The sequence below is a fragment of the Phyllobates terribilis genome, unplaced genomic scaffold (assembly GCF_046119375.1).
Source record: "Phyllobates terribilis strain yellow unplaced genomic scaffold, ASM4611937v1 Scaffold_1__5_contigs__length_1240528914, whole genome shotgun sequence".
Classification (NCBI taxonomy): Eukaryota; Metazoa; Chordata; class Amphibia; order Anura; family Dendrobatidae; genus Phyllobates; species Phyllobates terribilis.
In genome coordinates, this window is record NW_027362761.1 from 1,046,042,584 (window position 1) to 1,046,068,676 (window position 26,093).

At 40.0% G+C, this 26,093-nt stretch overlaps 1 protein-coding gene across 2 annotated transcripts; it reads left to right on the forward strand.

Moving 5' to 3' along the window:
* The first annotated feature begins 2,958 nt into the window (after nt 1-2,958).
* Nucleotides 2,959-26,093, forward strand: TLR3 (toll like receptor 3). Of its 2 annotated transcripts, XM_073645353.1 has the most exons (6): nt 2,965-3,108; nt 11,162-11,433; nt 13,099-13,552; nt 14,001-14,192; nt 17,647-19,481; nt 24,911-26,093. In XM_073645353.1, the coding sequence occupies exons 3-6, from the start codon at nt 13,106-13,108 to the stop codon at nt 25,137-25,139; spliced, it is 2,703 nt and encodes a 900-aa protein (XP_073501454.1). In that variant the 5' UTR covers nt 2,965-3,108; nt 11,162-11,433; nt 13,099-13,105; the 3' UTR covers nt 25,140-26,093. The 2 variants fall into 2 exon arrangements, with proteins under 2 accessions (XP_073501452.1, XP_073501454.1); XM_073645351.1 differs by lacking the exon at nt 11,162-11,433 and having other exon boundaries at nt 2,959-3,108.

Consider the following 26,093-nt stretch of genomic DNA (forward strand, 5'->3'; position numbering starts at 1 on the left):
ATTAAAATCCGAGTAGTTAACGGGTTAGTTCTGCCTAAGGAGGTTACCCATCGCACTGAGACTATACAGCTCCAGGTAGGAGCTAGCCATTACGAATCAATTTCTTTCCTAGTGATGGAGGTGAGGGTGGATTCGGTACTTTTGGGCCTGCCCTGGCTCCGGAGGCATTCCCCCCATCTGGACTGGTCGACTGGTCAGGTTATTCAGTGGAGCTCTTCCTGCCAAGGGAATTGTATTCGTTCGGCGCTTCCGGTTTCTCGTTCTGACTTACCTCTGGAGCTGTCAGAGTTACCCGTTCAATACGCGGAGTATGCAGATGTTTTTTCCAAAAAAACTGCAGAGACTCTATGACCTCACCGGGCGTATGATTGTGCCATAAATTTACTACCGGGTTCGGAACCCCCAAGAGGCAGGGTATATTCTTTGTCGGTCCCTGAGACGAAAGCAATGTCAGAATACATTGCAGATAATCTGGCAATGGGGTTTATCCGTAAATCTAATCCATGGGCAGATGCTCTGTCTCGCTCTTTTGACCCCCTGGGTGAAGAGTCGTAACCGCGGCTTATTGTCCTATCCGAGAGTTTACTCTCGGTAAACCCTGTCACCTTGCAGGGACTTCCGCCTGGGAGTACCTTTGTGCCAGAGTCTCGTAGGCAAGAGGTTCTCCATTGGGGTCACTCTTCCAAGATTGGAGGGCACTTTGGGGACAAACGGACCAAAGAGCTAATTTCTCGGTCCCATTGGTGGCCCAAGATGTCTACTGATATCTCCCATTTTGTCGCCGCCTGCGTCCCTTGGGCAACGAATGCCAGGGATATCTGGGATCAGACTCAGGAGTCTTTGCGTGCTTGTTATGAGTGTATGAGGGTCATGGCCGATAGGCATCGGCGTCCTGCTCCCAGTTATGCTCCTGGGGACTTGGTGTGGCTTTCTGCACACAATATTCGCCTCCGGGTGGTCTCGACTAAATTTGCTCCCCAGTATTTGGGGCCATTTAGAATCTTGGCCAAAGTGAATGATGCGGCCTATCGGCTGAAATTGCCGGCCGCTTGGCGAATTTCTAACACCTTTCATGTTTCTTTACTCAAGCCAGTTACTCTCAATGAATTCTCTGGTTCCTTTCCGGCTGAATCGGAATCTGCACAGGATGACTTTGAGGTAAATGAAATCATTGCTTCTAAGGTGGTTAGGGGCAAGAAGTTTTATTTGGTGGACCGGCGGGAATATGGTCTGGAGGATAGGACTTGGGAGCCGGTAGACAATATCAATGCTCCGGATCTTATTGCCACTTTTGAGCGTATCCATAATTCTGGGGGGGAGCCCTAGAGAGGGGGGTAATGTTAGGCCGGTACGCAGGAGAAGGGCTTTCTCGCGGCGTCCAGCCAGGCCCTTTCCTGATGGTCAGTAATTGTCAGCATTTAGGTTCCGTTCTAGGGATTCTAAGTGTGGTTTCTGCGTTTCTGCTCAGCCCCCTGCTGTCTGGTACAATGTGGTTGGTTGTCTTGGGGGGCTGGGACTGTCTCTAGTGTATTTAAGGGTTCTGTGGGCTCCGCCTCGGTGCCTAGTCTATCTCTTTCTAACCTGGGGTGAGGTCTCTGGCAGTAAATGCAGTGTGTGAGAGTCATTGTCAAGGGTTCCTGCTGAAAGCTCCCTAGTCATCCTAGCCATCAATTATGGCTAGGGGAATGCTGTGAGGAGCACACCCTACTGTGTCGGTTCACCGGTTGGTGTCCACACCACGGAGGCGTCCTTGCTACCGATCCAGTATTCCAGGGTCCGCCATTGTATGTGTGGTCACACTGCCGCTATTACACCCATGTGTTGGGTGCTGCAGAGATTCTCCTCCCCTTTAGGAACTTAGGTTCCAGGCCTTTCCTGGCCTGCAGCTATCTGCAGCTCTATACGCCGCCATCTAGTGCTCAGGCATTTCATTCTGCCAAATCCTTCCTGCTCTTCACAGCGGTGTCTTGCAGTGCAGAAGTTTATTAGTTTCGTTTCTGGAGTGTTGTTAACTCCCAGCATTGTACCTTGTTTAGTTACTACTTGTGTGTGCACTTAACACACTAGTTTATTTCTTTCTCTGTGCTTAGATGAACATTCCTCTGGGACTCAGCTGCTGCAGCTCCTCTGCAGTCTGGTGGACCCTGACGTGTCTTTTAAGTTTTATTTTATTTTATTATAGGACACGCCAGCGTAACACAGGCCTGGATCCTGCTCTGTCCCCCATCTATTGAGGCCTGCTGGCACAAGATAAGATCATCCTGATTGGGTACATCTTGCTGTGGTGGGATGGCTTTTAATGTCAACTAAGTACCCTATGTTATTTATATGGTATTTACATGTACTATTGCTATTCACTAATTTACTTACTGCAGGTATTTGCTCATATTGTTTTTATCCTAGGTTAGATTATGGCCACAGTGTGAATGTACACCTACATATTTCACTTATTGTATATCAACAAGTGTTCCAGCTCATTTCTTTGGTTTTGCTTTATATTTATTACATAGTTTGTTTTTTCTTTTTGCTGTGAGCTCTATCAATCCTTACTTGACATTTGCTACTATGTGATTTTCCACTTTGGTGAATGGAAATAAGAAAATTTAACCCCATGAAAGATGGTAGTTCTACAAATAAGATCCAATGACCCCGCAGTCATTCTTAAATACAAGTAGTCCATATATCCTTCATACATCTAGTACAACACTACTGTTGTTTCTATGAAATGTGCTCACTAATCACGGCTATGGATACGTCTCTGGTTCATATATAAGATATGGAATAATATCTCAGAAATGATAAACGTTATTGTCAGACATTGTGCATCAACATGAAAGGATTCCTAAAGTAAGAGTGTATGTGTTATTACGGCGCCGCACAAAGCAGGTTTGTAGGTTAGAAAAAATTAGAACCACATTGCTGACGGTGGTTTTATGTGCATGAGACATAACCACTCCCTTGGTGGAGGGACAGCCCTAACGCCTGGGTCTTACAAGCTCCAGCCCCTTCACTTACATCGATCAGTCTGTGCTTTCCATGTCATGGCTGCTTATTCTGCACAGTAAGAAGAACTTAACTCTTATCTCTCCTTGCCCAGAAGAAGCATCTGTAAGTTCCTAATTACCGTGTATGTCTGTACTCACGCGATGATTTTGTGCTGCTGTTCCTGTGTATTTAGCTGGATGTTTGGATGCAGTATGTGAGCTTTCTCCTTTCTAACATCTCAGTGCATGTAATGATTCCTACACAGGCTATAAGTCCGGTAGGCTGCACTCATGTCATGTTTTAGGGGTTATTCCAGAATGTATATGTGAAATGGATGTCACACTGCCGTTATCATAAAATCCCATTCCTTGTCCATCAAAGCCCTGATTCAGCAAATAGTTTTTAACAGAATTCTGGAGTAAAACGGTTTGAAATGACTTTTCCAGTTTTTATCCCAGCCAGCTTTGCTTAGTTTTTGAAAAGTGGAAGGAGCTTAGACTGGAATCTGGGTGGCCGAGGACGTCTGGAAAATTTATCATAATTTTCGCTATAAGTAACGACAGAAATGGACTTTAGTTTCTAACTGGAGTGCGCTAAAAGATACGCCAAACTCATTAGGAGGTGCCCAGCTCCTAAAGACTTTGACTCTTATTACTCATTCATACTATGTATCAAGGGCAGCACAGTTGCTCAGTAGTTAGCCTTGCAGCACTGGGGTCCTGGGTTCAAATCCCACCAAGGACAACATCTGCAAGGAGTTTGTATGTTCTCCCCATGTTTGTGTGGGTTTCCTCCGGGTTCTCCGGTTTCCTTCCACTCCACAAACATACTGATAGGGAATGTAGATTGTGAGCCCCAATGGGGATAGTGGTGATAATGTCTGTAAATTGTCTGAATTGTAAAGCGGTTTGGAATGGAATATGTTGGCGCTATATATATAAAAAGATTATTATTATCATTAATAATTGATGTATCAGGACCTAAGTGCCTATTTCACTGGCCTTTAATTTGCTGCCTGCAGAACAAATACCTGAGAGCCTTCGTTATGTTTCATATTAAAGTATCATGAAGAAAGTCCATCTCTAACATTAAACCTGTTTTTCTGACAGCCTGAGGCTGGGGCTGCGACATTGCTGGGTGTTGTAGCAACTGGAGAGTCACAATTTTGAGGCCACAGACCTAATATTATTAATGTCATAATGGGAAAGACTCCCTGCTACACTGAGCCAATAATATAAAAGATTCGGTGGGATTTCACATTTAAAGGGGTATTCCCATCTCCAAGATCCTATCCTAATATGTAGTAGGTGTAATAATAATAATAATATTAGCAAATACTTACAATTAGAAATGTAGTATAGCATTTTTGACTGGCTATGTCTCTTTCCTCATGTGCAGGCATTGCAGGACCTTAGGTATCCATGGTTACGTCCACTGATAAAGTGACAGTTAGTTAGCTAGCTGCTATTGGTCGTAACTATGGATACCTAAGGTCCTGTATTGCCTGAACATGAGGTAAGTGGCAAATTAAAAATACTATACTACATTTCTAATTGGAGATATTTCCTAATATTATTATTACTACACCTACTACATATTAGGATAGGATCTTGGAGATGGGAATACCCCTTTAAATACACAGAGATTTTTTTTTTTAATCTAGCTTAATCTAAAGATATAGATACTCAGGATATTGACAAGCTTATTTGCTTCCTTGTATGCATTGCGAGTTATTTATGTCGATTGGATTTGCTTACTAAAAATATCCAGTTTGTGCTGGGCTATGCATTATTATCTTGTTGGAGAACTATTTCATTCTCTTTTCTGAATGTATAGGACATTATTTTATGCTAGATCCCATCAACAGGTTAAATCTGAGATGTATAAAATAATCATAATAATTTCTGTGACATCACGCATGATGTCCAAGGAGAATTCTTGGCATTATTGTAAGCTTGAGCTACCGCTTATCTTGGCAAGACTAATTTGAATCCAGGACTTGCATATATGAGTAACACGAACAGATCCTTTAATAAAATCCATGTAACACAAGTTACTACTCATGGATAAGCCGTGAGGCTAGGTAGTCAAGTGGGCTGAGGTCAAAAAGCCAAGAGAGTATGTCATAGACAGGGGGTGAGAGGAAGGCATAGTCAGGAAACTGTCAGGTCAGAATTCCAAGAAGGTAGTGGATCACGACAAAAGGGCTAGTCAAAAGGATGGTCAAAATAAATCCTAAGTCGAGAGCAAAGAAAAGCCACAATTGGCAGCAGTCAAAGGCAGAGAGCCGGCTAAATAGACAGGTAATTACTCAGGACAAGAGACACATGGATGAAGCCCCGGCACACCCTGGTCCTGATTGTACGGCTAAACTGTCACTCCAGACACTGACAGCTCAGCACTTCCCATCATCGGATTGGACAGCTGACCTGTCCATCACCATACTGACAGCTCAGCAGGCCCAATTCCTAGATTAGATGGCAGAACTGTCATTCACTGCGTCCAGACACTCAGATAGGAGGAATCGTGACAATCCTGCTACCTGAATTGCACATCATAGGAAGTACGATCCTTAGCCAGGACGGCCAGGCTGAGCAGTAGCTTGACATTGAAGACTGCTGCTTTATAATAATAATAATTGTTATTTCTATAGCGCTAGCATATTCTGCAGAACTTTGCAGTTCAGATCGTACATGTTCAAACAAGATGATACATTATAGAGTAACACATAGTTCAATGCATACCAAGAGGAGTGAGGGCCCAGCTCAAAGGCTTACAATCTATGAGGAAATAGGGATAACACAAAAGGTAAAAACAATGTTCTGGTCGTGTATGGTCCAACCATTAGTATAATAAATAGGGGCATTCAAATAACACTACATGAACCAATCACCAGATAGTATCTGTATAAGTGCAGATACAAAGTGCTACTGAGTGCATGGAACAGAGAACAGTGGATAATTAGATTAGTGACATTAGGTTATAGGCTAGTTTAAAGAAATGTGTTTTTATGGCATGCTTGAAACTGTGGATACTGACAATTAACCAGATTGTCTGGGGTAAAGTATTCCAGAAAACTGCTGCAGCAGGAGAGAAGTCCTAGAGATGAGAGAGAGAGGTTTGGATTATAGAGGATGTTAGTCTTAGGTCATTAGTGTAATGGAAAGGATGGGTAGGGTGGTAGACAGACATGAGATAGATGTAGGGCGGTGCAGAACTGTGGAGAGCTTTGTGAGTAAGAATGATTAGTTTATATTGGATTCTGTAGCAGATGTGCAACCAGTGCAAAGACTGGCACATGATGGTGGTATCAGTGCATTTATAAATAAAGCAAAAAACTGACCAGCAATTCTAATGGTGTGAACACATACCTGCTGCAAAAGACTGCAAATACTATATAATGGAAAAGCCGCGGCAATATATTGTGTTAGAGGTCAAAATACATGAATACATAGGAAATATTGAATCTAGACTGATTTGTCACTTAATGAAATATACTTACAAAATGAAGGTTTTTTGCGCATAATTTGGCCAATTCATGTGTGCCAATCAACCACGACAAGGTAACCTCCGTATGATGGGTAACTACACTACCACTGGATATGCCACTCTTGGGCTGTAAGCCTGTATGGACAATATGTCTCTGCTTGGGCTATAAACACTCATTCACAGGTGGTTTTAACTAGCTCTACCAGCCCATACATTGTAGGTTTATAGCCCAAGCAGAGACATATTGTCCATACAGGCTTACAGCCCAAGAGTGGCATATCCTGTGGTAGCGTAGTTATCCATCATACGGAGGTTACCTTGTCGTGGTTGATGGGCACACATGAATTGGCCAAATTATGCGCAAAAAACCTTCATTTTGTAAGTATATTTCATTAAGTGACAAATCAGTCTAGATTCAATATTTCCTATGTGTTCATGTATTTTGACCTCTAACACAATATATTGCCGCTGCTTTTCCATTATATAGTATATCAGTGCATTTATGATAAATTGGAGAGGAGAGGGTTTAGTAAGAGGTAGACCGTTTAGTAGAGTTGCAGTAGTCCAGACGAGAATGAACCGGAGCAACAGAAGAGTTTTTACAGAATCAAAGGTAAGGAAAGGTCAAATTCTAGAGATGTTTTGAGGTGCATGTGACATAAGTGAGTGAGTGATCAGTGTTTATCCTGCCTCACAAAAAAGTTAAATACAACGGGACCACAAAATTTGGACATATCTCAAAATGGTACCAATAAAATCTACAGATTGTTATAAAAAATAAACTCTCATAGGACTCTGTAAACAAAAAAGTTGTGGCTCTCAGAATGCAAAAATATTTTTGTTAAGTTATTTTCTTATGTAAAAGCAGTCAAAGGTAAAAAAAAATTAAATTCAGCATCACTGTAAAATTATCAACCCATATTGTAAAACTATATGATCATTTATCTCGTATGATGAATGCCATACTGTACATAAAGAAATATAAAAAACAATAACAAAATGGCTTATCTTTGCTCATCCAGCCCCACAAAAAAATGATCTAAAAAGTAATCAAAAAGTCATATTTACCCCAAAATAGCACCAGTCAAAATAAAACATGTCCTGCTAAAAATAAGCTTTCAAGCAACTTTGTCTTCATAAAAATAAAAAAAGTTATGGTTTTTCGAATATGGTGAACTTTCTAATATATTTAGCTCCCCTTCACCTTACTGCAGCCATCCTTGTGGTTTGTTATTATTTACATCTTGAAATACCTGAAAGTTCTCTCTCCTTTAGACTACGTTTCCCAAGAGGCAGAGCTGTACCTGTCCCACAGCTCACATCCTCAGTGACCAACCACTCCATCTAAAAAGCAGCTACTAGAGACTTCTATATAGTCTCAAGATGGATTAATTACTGCACACATTGTTTTTCCTTCATAACATACCCCCTCTTTGCCTAGTATGTGCTATCCTGATATTCTCCTGCATTCAGTAATGTTAAATGTGCTGAGACCGGTAGGCTCAGTGTACTGCAGGAGAGCAATGAGTTATATAATGTATTTATTCTAATATAATATAGCACTATGGGAAGCCCAGAACCTCCACCTCTGGAGAAAGTCCAAGCTGATCTGATTGCTTGTTTTATGTGGAGCCTGCAATATGCTCTTGATGCTCTACCTCCCTGTGAAATTTACTGAGAATTATAGGCTAGGCCTGCCATGACTTCACTGTGCAGAGCACACTGGGGAGCTGCTAGCTGAGCCCTTCAGAATATAGACAGGAAATTGTTGTACTTTGTGCTTTGTAGTACTGTAGCAAGAAGCAAGAAGCTGAAGGTCACATCACTACAAGTGTCAGGTCAAGAGTGTTCTGTGTAGCAGAATCTGTGCCTGTGGAAAAACCGTTTAAGGCTGTGTGCCCACTATGCGTTTTTTAAGCGTTTCTGCAGCAGCAATTCCGCTGCAGAAACGCTTAAAAAACACTTGGTAGAAGGTCTGCCATGTTCCCCAATGATAATCTGCATGTGCTGTGCACATGCTGCGGAAATTTCCGCTGCGGATTATCATTGCGGAAAAATCCACAGCACTACCATTTATTTTGCGGAAGCGCAGCGTTTTCGCCGCCATTGACTTGCATTGGAACTCATGGAATCCTCATCACTGCATCTGTACATGCGGAATCCATGCGTTTCAATGTGCGGATGGTACCCAGGTGTGGAAAAAAGGAGACTCTCCTCCGGACCCGGGTACCATAGAACCTGTAAAAAAAAGAATAAAATAAAAAATATACATTATACTTACCTTCTGATGGCCCCCGGTGTCTTTATCCGATGCGCCCTGGCTTGCCGGCAGCTCGCGATGGTCTGAAAAGGACCTGCCATGACGTCATTTAGTCATGTGACGGGTCACGTGACCGCTGACATCGGCAGATCCTTTAGTCTACTGCGAGCTGCCGGCAAGCCAGGACGCATTGGATAAAGACACCGGGGGCCATCAGAAGGTAGGTATAGATTTATTTTTTATTTTTTACCATTCTTTTACGGTCACACTATATAAATCCATGCCGGTTGCATGGATTAAAATAGTGTGACCAAGTTGTCAAGCACTTTCCAAGTGATGCTAAAATTGCTTGGAAAGCGCTTGACAACCCGCATGCGGAAATGCATGTGAAGAACGCTTCACATCCACTTGTCCCTGGCAGGAAAACGCATGTACAATCCGCATGTACAATCCGCATGTACAATCCGCATGTACAATTCGCATGTACAATCCGCATGTACAATCCGCATGTACAATCCGCATGTAAAATCCGCATGCCTTTTTTCTGCCAGGGAGATGCAGAAACGCTCAGGAAAATATCCAGAGCATTTCTGCATCGTGGGCACATAGCCCAAGGCCATGTTCACACGTTCAGTATGTGGTCAGTATTTTATATCAGTATTTGTAAGCCAAAACCAGGAGTGGAACAATCAGAGGAAAAGTATAAGACCACGGCCCCACTATCAGCATTTGGTCAGTGTTCGGTCTGTATTTTTTCTCAGGAGTGGGAGCCAAAACCAGGTGAGGAACAATCAGAGAAAAGGTATAATAGAAACAAGGCACCAATTCTGCATTTATCACCCACTCCTGGTTTTGGCTCCCACTCCTGAGAAAAAATACTGACCAAATATTGATAGTGGGGCCGTGGCCTAATAGAAACACGTCACCACTTCTGCATTTTTCACAGACTCCTGGTTTTGCCTTACAAACACTGAGGTGAAAAACTCACCAAATGCTCAACTTGTGCACGTTAAATCTGTGCTGCACCTGAATAGCTGGCGCATTGCAATGCATTATATAGTACCAGCGATCAGAGTAATAAAAGTTAAAGTCCCATGAAGGGACTAAGTAAAGAAGTAAAAAAAAAATTGTAAAAATATTCTTAAAAATCACAAAATTAAGAAAGAAAATATTATACCAATAAATATGTACGGTATATTTATATAAAAATAAACAAAAAAAGTACAGATATCTGGTGTCGCTACATCCGGAACAACCTGATCTATAAAGCTGTCATAGTAGTTAACCCCTTCAATGAATATCTTTAAGGCTATGTGCCCACGATGCAGAAATGCTCCAGATTTTTCCTGAGCGTTTCTGCATCTCCTTGGCAGAAAAAAACGCATGCGGATTGTACATGCGGATTGTACATGCATTTTTCCTGCCAGGGACATCCGTATGTGAAGCGTTCTTCACATGCATTTCCGCATGCGGGTTGACAAGCGCTTTCCAAGCGATTTTAGCATCACTTGGAAAATGCTTGTCAACTTGGTCACACTATATAAATCCATGCAACCGGCATCGATTTATATACTGTGACCTTAAAGAATGGTTAAAAATAAAAAATAAATTTATACTTACCTTCCGATGGCTCCCACGGTCTTGCTTCGCTCCGTTCTCCCTTGCCGGCAGACCGCGGTACACTGCACTGAAGGACCTGCTCTCACATGACTATGTGGCACCCTGCTACTACAGGTACCACAGGACCCAAAAGGGTGCATGGACGGACTTCTCCACAAGAGGCCCTCACTACAAACAGACACCTCAACCCTTCCACCTCAGACCACCAGAGGGAGCCCTGTTAGGGATATATATATGGAGGGTGGAGTCAGGCAGTTCTGTTCAGTCAGAGAGTTCAGTCAGAGAGTGTACTGGCACTTAGACCAGTGAAGAAGCAGCACGTGAGCTGCTGTGTTCTGAGGGCCCCGAGTGTGGCTGGAGGCGAAGAGGAGAGGAGAAAGGAGTTAAGGGGGCAGAGGAGCATCACAGGCTCACCCCAGAATACAAACCGGACACCGGGTCTGCGCCTACAGGGTCCTCTACACCCAGTAGGGAGTACCAGCATACCAGGAGGATTACAGATCCCTGGTCGACCTGAAGCTAAACCCTTTACAGGACTAGGAACCACGAAGGCCCCAGCGTCCAGGGATAGTGGTTGCCAGAGAAAGGTCCTACTACCAAGTGACAGGTGAGAGAACAACACAACACAGAAGCTAGACCCAGTTGCAGGCTGGCCAGGAGCTTAGAGAGAGGGAGAAATGGACCAGGAGGCCTTATACCCACCCACTGGGGAGAGTCCTGAAGTGCACCCTTCCTACCGAGTACCCTGGACCATACCTGACATCTGCACCAGTAAAGGTACTGAAGTGAATCTCCTGTCTCTTTCAGTTACTCCTGCTGCGCCATCTCTTCTGCACTACAATGCCCAGTATCACCATCTGCACCTACACTGCCCTGGGGCTGTGCTCTGCCTGTGGAGAGCCGCACCAACCCAGCTGCCCTAACACCTGCCCCGGAGGTCTGCAGCAGCGCTGGTACCCGTTACCAGAAACCACAGGTGGCGTCACGAGACAAAAACTGTTACCGACCAAAAACCCCTTTTTCAAGAGAGACCCCAGAGTATGGGCCCGGGAGCCGACTGCCGTGACATTCTAAACAAGGTAAAAGGCCCGGGTACCGAGTCCCCTATATCCCCCTTGGCGAGACACTGTCACATGACTATGACGTCAGCGCAGGTCCTTCAGTCCATTGCGAGCTGCCGTCATGGGAGGACGAGCGCACCGGGGGCCGTCAGAAGGTAAATATAACGTTTATTTTTTATTTTATTCTTTTTTTCACAGGTTCTATTGTACCCGGGTCCAGAGGAGAGTCTCTTGTCCTCCACACCTGGGTACCATCCGCACATTGAAACGCTTGGAATGTGCATCTACATATGCAGTGATGCGTAATCCATGCGTTTCAATGCAAGTCAATGGCGGCGAAAACGCAGCACTTACGCAAAATAATTGGTAGTGCTGCGTTTTTTTCCGCAATGATAATCCGCAGCAGAAATTTCCGCAGCATGTGCACAGCGCATGCGGATTATCATTGGGGAACATGGCAGGCCTTCTACCATGCGTTTTTTAAGTGTTTCTGCAGCATTTTTGCCGCTGCGGAAATGCTTAAAAAACGCATCATGGGCACACAGCCTAAAAAAAAAAAGCAGCAGAAAACTATGCTTTTTTATCAAACCGCCGAAACAAATGTTGAATGAAACGCTATCAAAAAGATAAATGTAAATAAAAATGATACTGCTGAAAACGTCATCTTATCCCCCAAAAAACAAGCCTCCATACAGTTCCATCAGCGGAAAAAGAAAAAAGTCATAGCTGTCAGAATATAGCGATGCAAAAACAATTATATTTTCTATATAATTATTTTTATTGTATAAAAGCGGCAAAACATAAAAATTTATATAAATGTGGTATCACTGTAATCTTACTGACCTGAAGAATAAAACTATATTATAAATTTTACCATGCGGTGAACGGCATAAAAGAAACAATTCCTGAATTGTTGGTTTTTGTTTATTCTGCCTCCCAAAGATCGCAGTAAGGCTCTGCTCACATTTATCCTGCGCTCTATGCTGAGCACTTACAACAATGTTTCCGTGTAAATCTCTGATATTTGTGATTCAGACAGAACCCCCGCCTGAATATTCTCTATAATGAAGAAGATGGGGACACTGTGCACTCTGTTTGGCCTATGATCCAATGGTGTCCATCTTTTTATGTGTGTTTTTAGGAGTGCACAGCGAGGTCAGAAACAGTTTTCTGCATCTTTGAAAAGCTGGACACCACTGAACAAAGGCCAAAGGGAGTGTAGAGTAACTCTGCTAACTCATTATAGTGAATGGATCCGTCGGAGGTTTCATCTGAATCACATATTTCAGAGATTTAGATGGAAACCCCGATGTAAGTGCTCAGCATAGAGCACAGGATAAATGGATAAATTTTGATGGCAAAATAGAATGGGTTTCTTTTTTTTCACATAACTTTATGTTCATGCATAAATAGAGACAGAAGGGCAGTGAAAAAACACAGCAAAACCTGCGTTTTGGACGCAGCAGATTTCCTGCCAGAGATCAGTTTTGCTGCAGATTTCTGACTGAAAAAAAACACAACATGTGGGAACATAGTCTAAAAGGTACTCAAGAAGTGCTAATGATTCACGAGTTAGGGGGCATAATGTATTTGCCTTCCCCCAGATGCTGGTAACTTACACTATGCCACTGTTGTGTTTAATGTTTAGATAAATCTAATATGTTTTTATCTTTTTTCTTACAGAAACACAATGGAACAAGCATATATATCCTTCACCATATATGCGCTATGTACTATGTATATTGTATTCATAGTACCCGTCATGTGTGAAAATCATTGTAAGGTCACAACAGAGGAAGCTGACTGTAGTCACTTGGAATTATATACTATACCATCTGACCTTCCATTAACTATTAAAATCTTAGACCTTTCTCACAATCGACTGAAGTCACTGCCTGCAGCCAATCTCTCCAGATATGATCAACTTCAGCGTCTAGATGTTGGTTATAATACTCTACATATTCTGGAACCAACCTTATGTCAACAATTGCCATTGCTTAAAATACTAAACTTACAGCACAACCAATTTAGCAAGATTTCCGACAAAGCCTTCATTTCCTGCACAGGTCTTGCAGAGCTGAGACTAAATTCTAATGGAATAAAAGAAATTTTGGGGAACCCATTTGAAAATCTTCAGGTACCGTTCATTCATTTTGAAGGAGTTCTCGTAACTTAGAATGTTATCAATTTTCCACAGGATAGGTGATAACTTGGTGATCACTGGGGTTCTCACCACTGGGACACCCACCATTCCAGAGAAAGGAGATCTGAAATGCCCCAATGGCATGAGTGCTATTAATTGTCTTTGGGACTTTTGGAAAGTAGAGTGTGCAGCTATATCCAGGAGTCCGGTAGACAATGAAGTAAACTGTGGTGTGTAATGCACCGATCGCTGCAATCCATCAAGGTACTTCAAAGCTCTACTCTTAAAATCAGTTGGAACCCCCAGTAATCAGAGTTATCTCATATCCGCATGCTAAGTTGCGATAACCACTTCAAGGATTTTAGCCAAAGTTTTACTGTAACTTTTTTTCCTATTTTTCTTTTTATCAGTGTGATTAAACTCTTGGTATTATTCTTGACAGAACTTGCGCCTTCTAGATGTGTCGCACAACAAAATGACATCAACAGCTTTAGGAAACAAATGGCAGCTATCAAAGCTCTCCGAGCTTCTGTATTCAAATAATATGATTAAAGAACTGAAGAATGAGGATTTCATGTTTCTTGGAAACAACTCTCTGCAGAAGCTCGATTTTTCATCGAACCCTGTAAAAGAGGTAAGGTGGCAAACTAAAAGATAAGGGGGCCACATAGTAAAAATTGAATAGGAGCCCTTTTCTGTTGCGTACTGGAGGACTGTGTGTCTGTTTGCCCTATCTTCTCTCCATCATCTGTTGTGTTCACCCTTTACATGTGAAAATTATACATATAAATACATTATTCTTGATAGTGCTTGGGTCTGCTTAGCTGATGTTTGTCCCAACTTAACGAAACACATCAGACAAAAATCTTTAAAAAAATATTGATAAAATATATATACAACTTTAAATCATCTCCGTTCTCCCATAATGCCAATGGAAAAATAGAAAAAAAATAGAAAAACAAGACCTCATATAACAGTACATTTAAAAATGAAAGAATCATGACTTTTAGAATATGGCAACTGAAACCAATATGTTTTTGCAAGTTTTTTAGAACAAAAAGTTACCATATAATGTTTACCACAAAGTGAATGTCACAAAAACAAATGGCAGAATTGCCTTTATTTTTCAATTCCACTCCAATCGGAATTCTTTTCCCATTTTCTGGTACATTATATGGTAGAATGAGTGGTGTAAAAGCTACAAGTTGTCCCACAAAAAAAAGCTATGTCAACTGGAGAATAAATAAGTTAGGGTTCTTGGAAGGTGAGGAGGAAAAAACAAAAGTGAAAAAGAGAAATGACGTTTGCAAGGGGTTTAGTGTTTTTGTTAGGAACATAGAAAATCCTTACACTATTAGGGTACATTCATATGACCAATGGGTTCAAATGGGTTCAGATGACAGCTTTTTCACATGGACCAAATGTCCAGGTGAAAAAAATCATAGTATGCACCGGTCTCTTCCGTATTTCTTATGAGACTCTCCTAAAAAATCAGATCTCATATGGATCAGCCATTTAGCATCTGATGTTTTCCTTAACATAGGAAACTTTTTTTTGGGGTTTTGTTAATTTTATTCACTACTGATGTATAAGAATGAATGCCTTACAGATACCATATAGATGGCATATGGATGACAACACAGATAAAAATCTGCCAATTTTTTTCTGGTCAAAATGTTTTTTTTTATTATATGGTTGTGTGAACTTAGCCTTATAAGAACAAAGATCAACATTACATGATTACACAAAGAAAGAACTATTAGGCTAAGTTCTCCCGATTTTCATCTGCATTGTCATCCATATGCCATCTGTAAGCAATCCGTATGCCGGATGTCTGTTTTTTTACATCCATATTGCCTCCGTATTTATACATCAGCAGTTAATAAAATGTACAAGACCAAATACAGTCTCCAATGTTAAGTACTGCAATGTATGCATTAAAATAGGATACTATACGGTTGATCTGTATGGAATCCGATTTATTTTGCGAACCCATAAACTTAAATAGGCGAGTACCATCCAAAATACAGAAAAGACTAGTACATGCTGCAATTTATTTTTTTACGCAGACATTCGGTCCACGTGAAAAAACAGATCTGAGTGATTTGAAAAGCCCAATTAAAAAAACATTGCACTGAGTGCTGTCCGCTCAAGGTCAGTTTTTTTCCAAGGACAGCGCTTGGATCGAAAATGTATGTTGTGTAAACGACGCCTTATAGTGGAAAAAAACATCTGACTCTCATCAACTAGAAAACAGTGCAATTCCAATTAAAAAATACTGATTTGTTTTTGACTTTATGCCTTGTACAGGTGTAAACAGTGAAAGTACAAATTGAGGAATAACATTAATAACTTCTCTTTAGACTAACTTCTGCAAATGAGCTTTTCTTCCTGCTTTTGTTTCACTTAGAACTTGAAGTCTTATCTTCCACTGGTGCATGTATGTGCTGACTTCCGATGATGTGTGATTTTTTTAGACACTAGGCAATCTTAGGGTATGTGCACATGGTATCTTTTTTCAGTCTGATGCTGCCCAGATTACGCCTGTAAAAGCACCACATTGCATGGCATGTGAACAGGCTTGGACTGGCCCACAGGAGAGCAGGAGAATCCTCCGGTGGGCCCCTGTGCAAGATTGTGCAGTATAAAGATATTAGGTTGGCACTCCGTGTTCCAAGTAGAGGTGAAAAAAAAATATTGAAAAAAGACTGGGGTGAACTGAAATGTCTAATTGGATTTGTGCATGTGCATTTGGAAGAGACAGGAATTATTCAACACGTGAGTGCCGGAACTCCTTCATCTATCCTGTGCAAAATTGTGCCAACACCCTCTTATATGAGCAGTAGCGTTGAGTGAGCGTGCTTGTTTAACCCGAGTATTTTCGGCGTGCTCGGTATTTCTGTTTGAGCCGCCACAGCAGCATGTGTCGCGGTTGTTAGACAGCTGTGACACATGCAGGGATTGTCTAACAAACAATGGGTTAAACGAGCATGCTCGCTCAAGACTAATGAGCAGTGCTTGGCACAATATTCTTGAATCACTATGTACAGACAAAGGCAGCATCTTATTCATGTAACAATCTCCCCAGTTCATTGGTATATAAATCTGTGATTCAGGATAATGTCATATTTGCATATGATTGAAAAGTGGGGCCCTTGAGTCTATTATTGGTGGGCCCTTGGCACCCCAGTCCGACACTGGGTGCAAAACACCTAATTTATCTTCATCTAAAATGTGCAAGATTACAGATGTACTTGGCGTGCATGTTGTTATGATGAGTTATACTGCAACTAAGCATTGTCTTTCATATCTCTTTTTCTAAATTTTATCCAGAGTAATTTAAAAAGCTGAGATTATTTTAAACATTTATTGCTTTAAAGGGCTATTTTATCTGTTCATGTGTCTGCAGAACTGTAAATGAGATAGGAACAAGAAGATTGTGCTTAAATGGTCACTGACATTTCAACAAACTGTATGAACCCATAGTGCAAGCAAACAGACTACATTTTGTAAAATGCTTCTTTCTCCATTTATGAGACAATTTATTTCCTCCCTCCTCCTGAATTCAACATTTACTCTGAAAACTGCTAAAATGCATGTCATTGAGGTTTCATGTACAGGGTCCTATCTACTGAAATCTGTGGAAACAGGAGGAGGAAGAGAGAGGAGCAAAGTGAAAGAAAGAGGCAGAGAAAACCAGAGCCTGTTTTGCACCTTATTAGTAAGTGTTTTGTCCAGTGCTGGATTCACAGCTACACTGCTCCATACTACTGTACTATATGTTTATGAGCTTGTGATCAATGGAAATATGGGAGCAAGAAACAGGACTTGCTCATGCTTCTGTTAATGGGAAACATCATAGCAGCTAGTCTTCACCTAATAGCTCTAAGACAAGTGAAAATAAAAGATGGCGTATGCAGAGTGTAAAGTTGGTGAAAATGCAGGGTAGTAGTCATATAATGGGCATCAATATTGTTATTGTGCTAGCTTACTCTGCATATTCGACAGAAGTCACAGGTATACTTTAACTAAAATGAAACCTGATTTGCGCATATACTTTACTCTAAACAATACTTTCTTTTTTATAGATTCACCTAAACTGTTTCCAACAACTGACAAATCTTCATACACTTACAATGGCCAACATGTCACTTGGTTTCAAATTAACAGAGGATCTTTGCTCTCAATTGGCCGGCACACACATTAAGGTCCTTAACCTACCTAATTCTACATTTACAAGAATACACAATACGACATTTAAAGGCTTAAACTCCACCGATTTAATGAGTCTGGATATTTCCAAAAACGGCTTGTCACAGATTGATAATAATTCGTTTATTTATTTGCGTTCTTTAGAAGTTTTGAACTTGGAAGAAAATAAAATTAGTCATCTAAGTTCCAGAGCTTTTAATGGTTTATCAAATCTAACAAACTTGAATTTAAAAAAGTTTTTTGGTAGTTCCAAGGATGCCAGAATCGATGACTTTTCATTTAAATGGCTTCAAAACCTGCAATACCTGAATATGGAACAAAATAAAAAAATGTACTTTTCCGAACATGCTTTTACTGGTCTGATAAGCTTAACGAATCTAAGTTTCAGTGGATGCACGTTTCAAACTTTTACAAATACAACATTTTTATCTCTTTCAAATTCATCCCTAATATCACTGAATATGTCAAAAACCGACTTAACTGGAATTAAATCTGGAGCGTTTCATGGTCTACAATACCTTGAAGTGCTTGATTTAGGTATTAACCAGATTGACCAATTCTTTACCGGCAAGGAATTTGAAGGTCTTCGCAGTATTAAACAGATATATCTGTCATACAACAAACAGTTGGCTGTAACAAGCAGATCATTTTGTAGTATTCCAACCCTTGAAAAGCTCAACCTCAGGAAGACAGGATTAACTTTTAAAAGCCCAAGCAATTCTCCTTTTAAATGTTTATTCAACCTAACCCATCTAGATCTCGGCAACAACAATATCGCTAACATGGAAGAAGATTTTTTTAGTGGTCTTTATAATTTAAGAATTCTGAGTTTACAACACAATAACCTTGATCGATTATGGAAAAAGGCTAATCCGGGTGGTCCAGTATTGTTTTTAAAAGGACTCCAGAAACTGCAAATACTTGACCTACTTTCCAATGGCTTTGATGAAATACCTGCTAAAGCTTTTAAAGGGCTTTCAAACTTAAACATCTTAAACTTGGGGGAAAACAATATTTATATATTGCCACCATCTATCTTTGAGGACCAAGAATCAATAATTGAACTTGACCTACATAAAAATCTAATAACTTCCGTTGAAGAAAATGTTTTTAAAAATGTTTTCAGTAACCTCAAAAATTTAAGTATGGCCAGTAACCCATTTGATTGCACGTGTGAAAGCATAGCTTGGTTTGCAAATTGGCTTAATACAACCAATACAAGTGTGCCAGGTCGAGACTTGAAGTATATTTGTAATACACCCAGCAATTACCATGGTATTTTGGTTGAGAAATTTGATAATTCACCTTGCAAAGACCATGCTCCTTTTAAGGCATTTTTTATCTTCAGCTTTACCATTACGAGTTCTATTATGATTTTGGTTTTGCTGCTAAACTTCCAAGGCTGGAGAATAAAGTTTTACTGGAATGTATTGGAAAGCAAAATACTCGGATTTAGAGAAATTGACCCAGGTAATCAAAACTTTGATTACGATGCTTATATCATTCATGCCAAGAAAGATATGTCTTGGGTCAATCGATATCTGCTACCTCTTGAAGAAGACAAAAGCAGCAATTTTAAATTCTGTTTTGAGGAAAGAGATTTTGAAGGTGGATTATCTCAACTACAACTGATTGTCAACAGCATCAGAAAAAGCAGAAAGGTTATTTTTGTAATAACACATTATTTCCTAAATGACAAGTGGTGTAGAAGGTAAGTGCTTTATAATATACATATGTGCATTTACTTATATAAATAGGTACAAATTGCAGAAATCAATAACATGTTTGAAATTTGCTTTAGTTAGACCTTAGAATTTGTAACATTTTGCAATGATGATTAAAGGAAATCTGTCACCATGTTTTTGCTACCTAATCTGAATGTTGCATAAAGTAGGGCATAGACCCTGATTCCAGTGAGACCTTGATTTCACTTACTGTTGTGTCTGCTGTAGTTGTTATAAAACCATTGTTTTATCAGCAAGAGTTTCTCACTAGATGACTACTTGGCTGTCAGATAGTTCAGCCACAGTACCAGGAAGCTTTCAGGTTATGCACAATGTACACAGAAAGCTGTCAATAAGAGATGTGGGCAGGGTTATTGCAGTACATCAGAGGTTCAAGACCCCTAGGGGGAGACTAAAAAATGAATAAAAAAATAATTACATTTTTTACATAGGTCAAAATATCTCAGTGATATCAGGCCGGTGCTGGTATGTTACTCCTCCTGTGAAACTGAGCCACAGTCTGGGCTTTATAGGAGAGCTCTTATTATATTATACACTAGAATACCATGCTATGGCAGTAAATTGTATAAGCGAATAAACAATCACAGGTTAAAGTTCCTTAGGGGTGACTATAAAATTAAAACCTTTTTTTTTAAATATATAAAAACATATATAAAATTTTTACTATTTACTTCTAATTTTGCGTTTAATGACCAAGCCCAATTCTTCAAATCTGACATGTCAGTGAGATAATAACTGTGAAATGTTTCAAAATATTCAATTATTTCTAAAATGTTTTTTTCATAACACATCGTACTTTTTGTTAGTGGTAAATTTAGGTTGATGTAGGTTGATGTATTTTCTGTTTTTTTTTGAGAAAATATATGAAATTTGTTAAACTTCAAAATATTTGAAATTGTAAAACTTTTAATGCTTATATCCCTAAAGGGGTGGTCCAAAACACATTCATTTCATTCTAAATACCTATCTATTTAATGTGGTAATCTAATCTATTTTCTAGTATTTTAATAATAAATTCCCTACTCTTCCCTAACTACACTATCAAACTTTTTTTTTTACTACTTAATTTTTAATAACGCTTCATTTGAGAATACCAGTGTATGCTGGGATACTCAAGCGAAGCGTCATCAGGCAGAGGCTGCGGTCACTACCGCAGCCTGGCCGTCCATGAAATGAAGGGTCATCAGTGACCTCTTGTTTCAGGGGCTGGGCTAATCCCTTCTCTACTGATCTTGCGTCGGTTCTCAATTCCGACGTATAATCAGTAGATTCCTGTCACTGTGCGAGTGAGGTCAACCGACTGCTTTCTCAGTGTGAGACATGTAATGACAGAAAGCTTGCTCTCCTCACTGATCTCCATGTAGAGCTCAGTGTCATTACAAAGAGTTGCAAGTAGAGCAGAGCTGAATGTGATTACAAACTCCTTTCAGTTTTCATCTCTCTGCAGTCAGTGGGGGGCATAGGAAGAGCAAGTACAGCAGAGCTGAGCTTTGTCTCATTTTAAACACCTCTGCAACTGCAGCTCTCTTTTTACTGTTCTGTCAGCTTAGCTGTACTCTCCTCCCCCACACTGACTGTCATGAGATGGGTGGACATACCATTTGTGTAACCCTTACAGTCGCACAGGGGCTCAAGAGTTTAGAGGCAAACTTCCACCTTCAAAGCAGATGGAATTGGGCATTACTATTGGGCTGCCGAGCTATTGGGCTGCCGAGGGCCCATATATTGTTCTTGCACAGGGGCCCTCTTCTGTGTGTGTCCGTACCTTACTGGACTATATACAGGTCAAAGGTATCTTGTTTTACAGTCTACAGTAAAACGGAATGCTATAATTCAGTTATACAGTTATTCTTTTACCTGTGAGAAGCCCAGACATGTGGGACAGCAGCCACATGTCAATTGTAGTACTCAGTTAATAAGAGGAAGAGTTTAGGCAGCTGACACAACATATAGAATAAAAGTAAGGTTATTTAAGGAGGACTGATGATATAACTTCCCTTCTGAACTTATAGACTCTGCTGACTTAAAGGGAACTTGTCACATGCATTAAAGGAGTATTCTCAAGTTTGAAATCTATTCCCACCAATCCCAAGAAAAGCCCCGTGTGAATGGAGCGATGGTCAGTCATGTACACTTCCACTCCCTTCAGTCTTAAGAGAAAGCTGAAAATCATCCTAGCACAGCGCTCACCTGTCTCCGACGGTCCCATTAAGAATGAATGGAGTGGCTGTGTCCATTATCGACCACCACTGCATTCACTCGCAACTTTTCAGAGTCTCGGTTCTCAGGATTATTGGGGGTCTCAGCAGTAATGGGAAAGTGATAAATCCAAACTCGAGACTACCCCTTTATGCTTACAAAATACCCTTTTACGACTATTCAGATGTTTTCTTCTATTGCTGTTTAATTTTTGCCCCTGATGTCATTGTCAGGTTCAGATTAATATCCAAAACAACTTTAAAGCCTTATGCTAATCACCCTCTACTAGTCATCTGAGTGGCGCTTTATTCAGCAACAGTTTGGTACAGATGCTGTAACCATGAACTTCTAGTGTGATTGATGTTCTCCACACAAGAATGGTCTGGCTGCAGATTTTGGTTAGATAATGTGGGATGATCGGAACAGGGCACTTAGCATAGGGCTCCCAAGTCCATTGGAAGTTGTTTTCAGGCATAAAGATAAACCTGACATGGACATCAATGGCATTGTTGTGGATAATAAACCAACGTAATGACAGCGGTTCCAAATTAAAACGATGGTAATTTATTGCATTAAGTAACAGTATTATGCACTTAGAAAATAAAACAGAAGTTTTCTTTGGATTGATAGTGCTGCCAAAAAAACAGAGAGAAATAAACTTGCATAAAACTTCTTCATTCGAGCTATGCGTTACGGAGCTGGTCCAGCTGCTTCCTCAGGCTCATACAATACAGATAGTGAGGGCTAACTGATATACCTTCCACAGTGACGTCAGAAATCAGGTTTAATTAATTAGTATACAACAACACGTACTATTAATATTAAGAATAGAAAGATAAAAAGGATTAACAATACCAATGTTAAACACATGCTTAATACACCACAATCAAATCAATAAAATAAGTAAATAAAAATAGGAAAAAAGTTCCAGCACATGAGTGGGTTAAACAGCCATCTTGGGTATTATTGCAGAGGCATGAATTTGAAAAATCATGTTACACCAATTAGGATCAAACTAGATACCCCTCTGACTTATCATGCATCTAATTCTATCATACAAACCTCGGTTAAAGGATCTTATTGTTGTTGGGAAAGCAAATATCTCTGTTGCAAAATAATGGTATAAGGCCGCATTGATTTTTCTTCCACAACCACAGGGGAAGTTTTTTGTATTAACCAATTTTTAAACTGAAACTCTAATTTTGTGATCTATTTGTTACAGTGTGACTGCAACCTTCAATATGTCAGCCGGACGACACAAGCAGTTCACAATAGAATGAATGGTCACCGATAAAATATACACATTACTAACCATAGTTTGTCAAGGCATTTCTTACTGAAACACAAAAAGGATCCCAGTTGCCTGAGACTTATTATTTTTGAACAAATAGCAGAGAATATAGCCAATAGATTCCAAAGGCTTGTCAACAGGGAATCATATGGGATATTTAAATTGTCCACCTTAACACCTGAGGGCTTCAACAAATGTATAGAAAATACTATTCAGTGAGAGGTGCTTGATTGAGGATTCCCTCAGGGGGATCTTTTTTAATTATTGTAATATTTTTATTAGTATTTTTTCCTCTCCGATTGTGATTTAAAAAAATAAATTGATAGGATTGTGGTGTATTAAGCACGTGTTTAACATTGGTATTGTTAATTATTTTTATCTTTCTGTTCTTAATATTAATAGTACACGTTGTTGTATACTAATTAATTAAACCTGTGGAAAGTATATCAGTTAGCCGTCACTATCTGTGTTGTATGAGCCTGAGGAAGGAGCTGGATCAGCACTGTAACGCGTAGCTCGAATAAAGAAGTTTTATACAAGTTTATTCCTCTCCGTTTTTGGCAGCGCAATCATTCCAAAGAAAACCTCCCTTTTATTTTTATTTTCTATCATTTTGTCCGGATCCTCATCCTCTGAGATCCAGAGGGGGTAGCTGCAGCCATCACAGAGCTTTTCTCTGCAACCATTAGTGCTGTGCCTGACGCTGCACAATGAGTTCAGGTGAGTGAATTCACTCACCACCACAATATTGTTTTACCTCATTGAGCTGCACAAGGAGCACTCTCCTCTCTTTTCCTTCACAGTAATATGCACTTACATGTAACAAGTGAGCACAGCACTATCAGATAAACAGCAAAGTTATATAGTTAAACACAACTAAAAAGCCAACTGGCCGCCTCCTGAGGGGCAATGTCCAGAATGTTCTTGAAGTGATCAGATAAAGTCCATTATCAGCCCTCTATGAAATGATAGTTTGTGATTGATTGTCTCATCAGTATTTTGCACCTGTGTAGCCGCCATCTCTTTGTGGATTTGCTGCACCCGGTAGTGCATTTAGTTCTGATGATCTGTGCAGGTAAACACTGCTGCCCTTTTTTGCTGTGTTTTTTGCTGTGTTTTTTCTTGAATTTTTTGGGGAATTTTAATTCTTCTTAGTGTGGCTTTGTTTTTTGTTTAGAGTAGGGCTCGTAAGCATGAGGACCCTTGTTGCTGGTTATGAGCTTACGTATTTTGGCCAAAATATCAACTAATACCTCATATATTATATATATGTATTTTTGCACTTTTTTATTCCAGGGTGCAGCCAGGCCCATCAGTGCGGCCATTGTAAACTAAGATGTCTGTTCCCATGGGGTGCACTTGGATAGTACCGGGCAGCCCGCCTAATCTAATAGTATGGTTGTAACTAATAGGCTGTAAGTCGGATACTGTGCACTACCCTTGTGTGAACAGCGCCCTATGCAAGCCTTTTTGTGTGCAATTCAATACTAAGCAGTCACCCCCACCATGAAATGGTAGGTTGTTAGTGATTGTCTCAACAGTATTTTGCACCTGTGTAGCCGCCATCTTTTTGGGGTTTGCTGCACCCTGGTAGTGCATTTAGTTTTGAAGGTCTAGGTAATTCTTCTTAGTGTGGCTTTGTTTTTTTTGTTTTTGTTTTTTAGCAAATATTTTGCAATAAAGTACTGTGTTATCCTCAGTAGTAAATGTAAAAAAAAACCATAATGCATGTACTGATCCCAATTCCAAAATGTTATATTCTTTTAAATTAACTAAAATTGTTTGGTGAAAGTCTCACTTTAGAACTCCAAGAAAAGAAGTTTCCATAGTTTACTGATTTTTCGAAGTACAAGGATAAAAAGTGACTTTATTTTAAATTACAAACTATTGTTTTGTGTTTTTAAGGTACAAGATACAACAGGCTGTGCAGCAAGCTATTGATCAGAGCCGGGACTCCATCATTCTCCTATTTCTAGAAGACATTCCTGATTATAAACTAAATCACAGCATACTTCTGAGAAGAGGAATGTTCAAGTCTCGATGCATTCTAGAGTGGCCAGTTCAGAGAGAGAGGATAAATGCTTTTCAACAAAAATTAAAAATTGCTCTAGGGTCATCTAATGTAGTGAACTAAATATGGTCTATGATCTCAGGGATAAAGAATGTCTGTCGAGCAAGCTAGTGGCAAGCTCAAAAAGGAGTCAGTAATGTTTTTCTGCAAAAACCTAAAGAACACTTTGGGTTTACTTAATGTAGTTAAACACATATGAATGATATGGACATATTGTATATTCTGTATTTAATTATTGTTATAGAGAAAGCAGAAAAATCCAGTTCACAGATAAAGTCCAAAGAAGTGTATTTTATTTTCCAAGGTACATGAAGCAAAGATTGAAATTGTGTGTTCACAAAAAAGAGAATGCAGGCATCTTTCGACGCATTTCGAGCGGCAAGATCTTGACAAACAGCGCTTAATACTTTGGCAGCTAAATTATGAAAAATACAATACAAAAAATTCTTTTTTATTTTACGTGATGTAATTTGTGGATCTAAAGGGTAACGTTTTGCCTTGTGGAGATCTTCAAGTCTAAGTAGAGAGATTTACAGGCCATGCTATGCCCCCCTGTCAAAAGCCCTCATCCAGTGTCAAAATCCCGAAACAAATCTGCATATGTAGATTTTGTAGGGCTTCTTATTAGTGACAAGACCTTTTAAATAGTCAATATTGACTTTTAGGATTGCTACTTTCAATAGGTGGCACTACAGACCCTGCTCTTCTCTTCTGTGAATTTGCATGTGGGATTTGTATAAGCATGCTTTATGCTGCTCCAGCCTTAGGCTTCATTTCTATTGACTTATGAACATGCCATCCATGTTATAGCCATCTATTTAGTGCCAAAAATTGGATCCAGTCAGATGAAAGCAGCAAAGCCATACTGTTTTCCAGGCTGTCAACTACCTTAAATGTATGGAATCCTGTGCTATTAATCTGGGAAAATACAAACAGTAAAATATACACTGCATCGACTTTAATTATTGTTTTTATTGTTCTTTTTGTTAAAGAAAAATAGAAAAGGAAAACATGAAA

What these genes read in the sequence shown, in the direction of transcription:
- TLR3 (XM_073645351.1), top strand. Translation starts at nt 13,106, where the DNA reads ATGGAACAAGCATATATATCCTTCACCATATATGCGCTATGTACTATG. An exon ending in ACCCATTTGAAAATCTTCAG is followed by an intron (nt 13,553 to 14,000) that starts GTACCGTTCATT and finishes TATTCTTGACAG; the next exon opens with AACTTGCGCCTTCTAGATGT. An exon ending in CATCGAACCCTGTAAAAGAG is followed by an intron (nt 14,193 to 17,646) that starts GTAAGGTGGCAA and finishes TCTTTTTTATAG; the next exon opens with ATTCACCTAAACTGTTTCCA.